At 36.5% G+C, this 6,478-nt stretch overlaps 1 protein-coding gene across 2 annotated transcripts in view; it reads left to right on the top strand.

Annotated features, from left to right (window-relative positions):
• LOC106879601 (mitochondrial ribonuclease P protein 1 homolog) overlaps positions 1-6,478 on the top strand; it is a 21,570-nt gene that overhangs the window by 2,183 nt on the left and 12,909 nt on the right. For both annotated transcript variants that reach the window (XM_052971877.1, XM_014929246.2), the window contains exons 2-3: positions 333-642; positions 4,676-5,370. In XM_052971877.1, coding sequence (XP_052827837.1) covers positions 340-642; positions 4,676-5,370 — 998 coding nt within the window. In that variant the 5' untranslated portion in view covers positions 333-339. The remainder of the gene's footprint in view (positions 1-332; positions 643-4,675; positions 5,371-6,478) is intronic.

Here is a 6,478-nt window from a genome sequence, read left to right as displayed (position 1 = left end):
TATATATATATATATATATATATATATATATATATATGTGTGTGTGTGTGTGTATATCACATTAAATCTCCCTCAGAACAACATTAAGGATACGCATGCCTGGAGTGATCAGCCACTTGCATTTCAATTTCACAAGCACTCTTCCGTTGATCGGATCAACTGAAACCCTTGCCATCATAACTGACGGAGTGCCGGTGTCACAAATTAGGAAGTTTATTCTGTAAAGGAATTGTTTTCTCCTACATTGTTATCTTGTGTGTGGGTTTGTTTTCCTAGCAATAACTGTGCTCTCTCTTCCTCTCTTTTTTTTTTTTTTTCCATTTCTTCCTCAGTGACAGAATGGCATTAAGGTATCTTTTCAGTCAGATGTCATTGCATTGCAACAGAACTAGTCCTCTATTGCAGTTTATGTTTCAAGCCCTTCCAAGAGGGAGTAAAAAGTATGCACTTGAACATCTTTCGGGTGTGCGTCTTTGTGCACAGCTACCAGCGCCATCAGTTACAGACATTAAAGACACTCAGAAGGCAAATTCAAGTGCAAGTGCAGCAGAGAAAATTAAAAACTTTGATGAAGAGACGAAGAAGAAATTGAAAATTTTACAACTTGAGTATGAAGTCATGAAACAGCTTGGATCTTTTAGAGTAAGTAATGGAATTTATATGTAGTGCTGTCATCATTATCTTAGGTAATTTAGTAATTGGTTTTATGATTGTTTTCTTTGTTAAATGAGTTACAAGGGAATGCGGCATTAATCCTTTAGCATTTAAAACAGCCATATCCGGCCAAAATATTCTACCTGTTTTACTTTCAAACTGGTCAAATCTGATTTCTCACAACTAACCTACAATGTCATTCTAAAAAATTAAAATCAAAATCTCATAGCTACAAGATAATGGATGGTTAGTTCAAAACAATGAATAAATAAGCAATACTTTTAACAGAATAATGTGAATGCTAAAGAGTTAAGGTACTGGGTTGTTGAATTACTGTATTCAGGAACAGACGTTGCTGTATGGTAAAAAATGTGCTTCCCAACTATATGGCCCTGGGTTCAATACCACTGCATAGTACCTTGGATAAGGAAATGTCTTCTATAACTGTGGGCCAATCAAAGCTTTATGAGTGGAGGGAAACTGAAAGAAGCTTGTATATATCAAGACAAAGAGTGATTAATTAGGAATTAGTAATCCAGGAGAAATACTTCATCAGCTCTGCAGTTACAAATACAACAGACTAACAAACAAGTCCTGTGATTGGTATTGTACTCCAGGTAATCCAAAATCAAAGTCTGTCACTAGTCAACTTCGTAAATTTATGGTTCCATTACCAAGTTAAGATGGTATGTTGTTACAGTGTGTGTGTGTTAGTGTCCCTTTGCATTGACATCACATGACACTAGTAAACAAGTATCATTGTATTGCATGTGGGTGTCCTTCATCTCCAGTATTCCATGAAAACATCTCTGATCGTAGGGAAGTGTTACCTTAGTCAGAAACTCTGAAGATTGGTGACTGGAAGGGCATCTGGCCAAAGAAAATTCTCCTACCAAATTGCATCTGACCCATGCTAGCGTGGAAAAGTGGACGTTAAAACGATGTTTGTGATGGCATATAAGAAGCAACTGTGAAGATTGGTGACTGGAAGGGCATCTGGTTAAAGAAAATTCTCTTCACCAAATTGCATCTGACCCATGCTAGCATGGAAAAGTGGGCGTTAAAACGATGTTTGTGATGGCAAATATATGCACTGTTTTCCAAAACAATGTCCCAAAATAATCACTGAGAGATCTATATGTGAGGTTGGATCTCCCAGAAGCTAATTTTGTCCCTGATGCTCTTTCTCTTCCAATATGCACTGCTGAAATTGAGGTACATTTTATATGCCATCAACAACAATACTGCATGGTCTTAGGCATTGTATTATGAAGATGTTTAAGAATTTACTACTGCTTTTATCTCTTTCTTTGCCTGACTGACGAGTAGTTTCCTTTCCTGAACTGGCAGGACATCTAACCCTATAAATAATTGCTCCATCATTAATTAGACCAGTGGTTCTCAACCATTTTTTTTTTTACCTATGGACCCCTTTGATCCCTATTTCTCTTGTGTAGACCCTCATAACCATTCAAAGCTTAAAAAATCCTAAAATGTTTGTAATTAAATATTATTAGGAATTATATTAAAAAGTTGTTAAAATATTTTGTGCATTGTAGAAGTATAACCAATCTACTACACATAATTTTTAATAACTAAATCTTATATGGACCTTCATGGAACATGTGGACTCGAATTGAGAACCACTAAGCGAGACTATCACCCTTCAATATAAAAAATATGTAATTCATTTTATGTCATATGTAAACAAACATAAGTTGTTTTTTTTTTTTTTTGTTTTTTTTAAGCACTGAAATGTCTTGTAGTACAAGCAGAAAGATATATATTTTCAACATGTAAAAACTGATAGAGCAGCATATATAGTATAAAATCCTTACCAGATGACTGGTTGCTGACAGATTTTTCTGCTCTGTAAGGATTTTATACTATATATGCTGTTCTTTCAGTATTTACGCATTGAAAAAATATATCTTTCTACTTGTGCTGTAATTCATTTTGTTTCTTCTTTCCAACTGGAAGTATTTATAATGCTATAAGCCATGTGGAATATTATAGTCATGTTGACAATTATTCCTATAACAAATAGTGCACTTGTCACAACACTCAAATTGCTACCTAAGTGACTGAAGGATATTGGAATTAAGACTTGCAATGCGGGCTTGCAGAAAAATATATTCCAATATTCTGCAAGAATCCTAACACTGATGGAGAAAGATTCTTGAGATTTAAGGAGATGCATTGTCACCAAACTTCAAAACAACATCCCTGCTAACTAATATAGCATGTAATAGTTTTAATAATAATAATAACAATCTCTTCTACTAATAGGTACAGGGCTTGAATTTTGAGAGATGTGACTAATGAATTATATGAACCCCAGAATTTGACTAGGACTTTATTTTATCGTCTCAGGGAGGGATGAAAGGAAAAATTGACCTCATTGTAATTAGCATTTAAACTGGCCAAAATATTCTAATTGTTCTGTGTTCAAACTGGCTAGATCCGGTCTCTCATGCCTACCCTACAATGTTGTATTAAAAGTAAACAATCACATCATAGAAATCTCAAAGCTACAAGATAATGCATGAATAATTCAAAAGGATGTAAATAAATAAGCATTTCATTTGACAATAAACTGAATACTAAAGGGTTATTAATAATAATCCTTTCTACTATAGGCACAAGACCTGAATTTTTGTGGGGAAGGGAACAATCAATCACATTGACCCCAATATTTGACTGGTACTTAATTTATTGACCCCCGCCTCAGTACTTGACTGGCACTTAATTTATCGACTCCAAAAGGATGAAAGGCAAAATCAATCTCAGTGGAATTTGAACTCAGAATGTAGCAACGGGCAAAATACCACTAAGCATTTTGCCCAGCATGCTATCAATTCTGCCAGCTCACCACCCTCAGCTTGCCTAATAATAATAATGGTTTCAAATTTTGGCACAAGGCCAGCAATTTGGGGGGAGAGTGTTAGTCGATTACAACAACCACAGTATTCAATTGGTGTGGTACTTACTTTATCAACCCTGAAAGGATAATGTTAATAATAATAATAATAATTGTTGTGTTTGGGAGAGGGAGGGAGGGAGAGAGAGCAATGTGTAACTCTGATTTACAAACTAGTTCTGTTTTCTGCAGATTGTGATTTCCACTTCATTTAGCCCATCGTATTCTGGTATTTTGCCATACAACCACGAGGTGAAAATCCTTTTGTAGAGTGGTAGAGTACAAGCTATCAAGTCTCTAGCAAAATGTCTTTGTCAAATGTGGAAGAAGGAGAGTTGAGGATTACAGAACACACACACACACACACATGTATGTATGAACACACACTTATAGAATTTCTTTGATGCTCACAAGTTCTTACTGTTTCAATTTCTCAAGCATACACTTATATATACCAACCGTATATAATGTGGGTAACCATGTATCTTCTCTACAGCAAGACACCTGTGCTTGTCCTTCTATCATACTGTAATCTCTTAGCACATTGCATAAAGCCATGCCCCCCCCCCCCGTAATTGATGGGGTTTTGTCCCTTTTCCTGCCTTACCAGTTACTTGGCAACCTCACAAGTGCTAATGGCATGAAAAAAAGAATTCAATACACACTGTAAAGTGATTGGTGTTAGGAAGGGCATTCAGCCATGGAAACCATACCAGAGCTGACATGGGAGCTTGGTGCTGTTCTGTGGCTTTGTGGATTCTGTCAAATCATCCAACTTATGACAACAGGGAAAACAAATGTTAAATGAGAAGGATGATACTCTCTATTACTTCTTATATGTCAGGTCAGTGTGCCAAAGTCAGCTCATCAAACTAGTATAATCTCAAGCTCAAATTCATGGCCTTCACCTCAGACTGTGGTTGGTGGAGAGAACATGCTGAAGCCATTGACCTGCACTGGACTTAATGTGGGCAATCAAATCCCAATCCAATATTTACCAAAGCTTTTAAACACATACACACCTTCACATACATACACACTCTCTCTTTCTCCCCCACCTCTCTCTCTCTCATATGCTTCTTTTGTACCATTATTCAACAGATTCCAGACAACATGACTGATGAGCTTTGGTTGGAGATGCTTACTTTCCCAACAGTCAGTGCCCGGAAAAGATATTATCGTTACCTAAAAAAAATTGAGGCTGCAAAACTCGGAAGACAATTGAAGAGACAGCAGAAGCTTGAAAACAGACAGATTAAAGAACAAGACGAACCTAGCCAGTCAAAAAATACGATTTTTTTGTTTATTCGCAAATCTACCATGAACTCATTCTATTACTCACGGTTAGCCCATGCTATGATGTTTGGCCAACCAATTATCATTGATATGAGCTTTGAGAAGTACATGAGAAAGCAAGATGTTCATCGACTTTGCGAACAGTTTCTTATGGGTTATGGATCAAACAAGGTCCACCCAAATCCTTTCCATTTTGTATTAAGCGGCAACCAATCCAATAGCATGTTTCAAAATTGCCTGGACAATACTAGAGTCAACAAAGATGAAGAGGAGCATTTTCTGATGACCAACAGTGACCAACACTATCTGAACCTTTACCCAAAGGAGAAACTGGTGTATCTAACGCCTGATGCTCCGTCAGTCTTGCAGTCTTTTGACCATGACGCCATCTACATTGTTGGCGGACTAGTAGATAAAATTGTTTCAAAACCATTAACAATGGCAAAAGCCAAAAAAGAGAAGCTAAAAATGGCTAAGCTGCCCCTTGATAACTATGTCAGGTGAGTGTTTTGTTCTGTCATCATCATTTAACTAACTGTAATGGTAAGCATTAGTCTAACTAACCATGATGCTGGTGTAGTAGCAGCAGGTTAACCAGCTATGCTTAAATCTTGCGTCAATTTGACCAACAATACTAAATGTACCAATTTGACCATCCATAGTAAATCTAATATCAGTTTTGACCGTCCATAATAAATGTATTATTATAAGTTTGATCATCCCTAGTAAATCTGATATCAGTTTTTTGTCACCATAGTAAATGTATTATTATCAATTTGACCATCCATATATTACACTCCATGTTTCATGCTCATACATCATAATCCCACATTACATACGCATACATTACACTCCCACATTGCATACACATACACTGCAATCACACATTACACAGTCACTTGTTATTTACTCATTACATTTCCTGTACCTTATTCATCATCATTTCTAATGCTTGCATGGGCTGGAGAACTTGAAAGGAACTGGCAAGGCCACATCAGGTTCTATAGTCTGTTTTGACTTGGTTTCTAATGCCAACCACTTTACAGAGTGTACAGGTTGCTTTTTATGTGGCACCAACACCAATGCTTTTTACCTGGCATCTTGGTTTTAGGATCTCAATTCTGTTGTAGTGGGTGAGTCTTCTCAAGTACAGCTATGTACCACATATCTTGGTCCTCTTTCATTTCTTGCATTCAAAGGGATTTTTCTCCAGTTGTCATAAAAATTTAGAAACTGGGGCTAAGAATGAGACTCAATCAGTTCTTGTGATTTTGCAAAGAATGAGAGGTTTTTTAACATTACAACCCAAAAAATCCATACAGGTTGGGGCAAGATTATATTTTAAACTCTTTGACTGGATTTTAAACCACATTCATTCATCATCACTATCATGTAATATAGTTGGTCTGTCATGACCTCTAAAACTTGTTAGGTTGGAGTTTAACCTGGTCTTCATGGCATATAAGTAACTGAGGTTACAACATTCCACCTGGATAGGAAGCTAGTTCATCACAGGGTTAACTTCCCAGCCATTGCTGTAACTCATTTACAACTGAATTGATGTGAGCTCATCATATACATATATATATATATAGCTGTCTCTGTGTG

This window comes from Octopus bimaculoides, chromosome 11, assembly GCF_001194135.2.
Source record: "Octopus bimaculoides isolate UCB-OBI-ISO-001 chromosome 11, ASM119413v2, whole genome shotgun sequence".
In the NCBI taxonomy this organism is placed as follows: Eukaryota; Metazoa; Mollusca; class Cephalopoda; order Octopoda; family Octopodidae; genus Octopus; species Octopus bimaculoides.
This window is presented reverse-complemented; position numbering and strand designations above follow the sequence as displayed.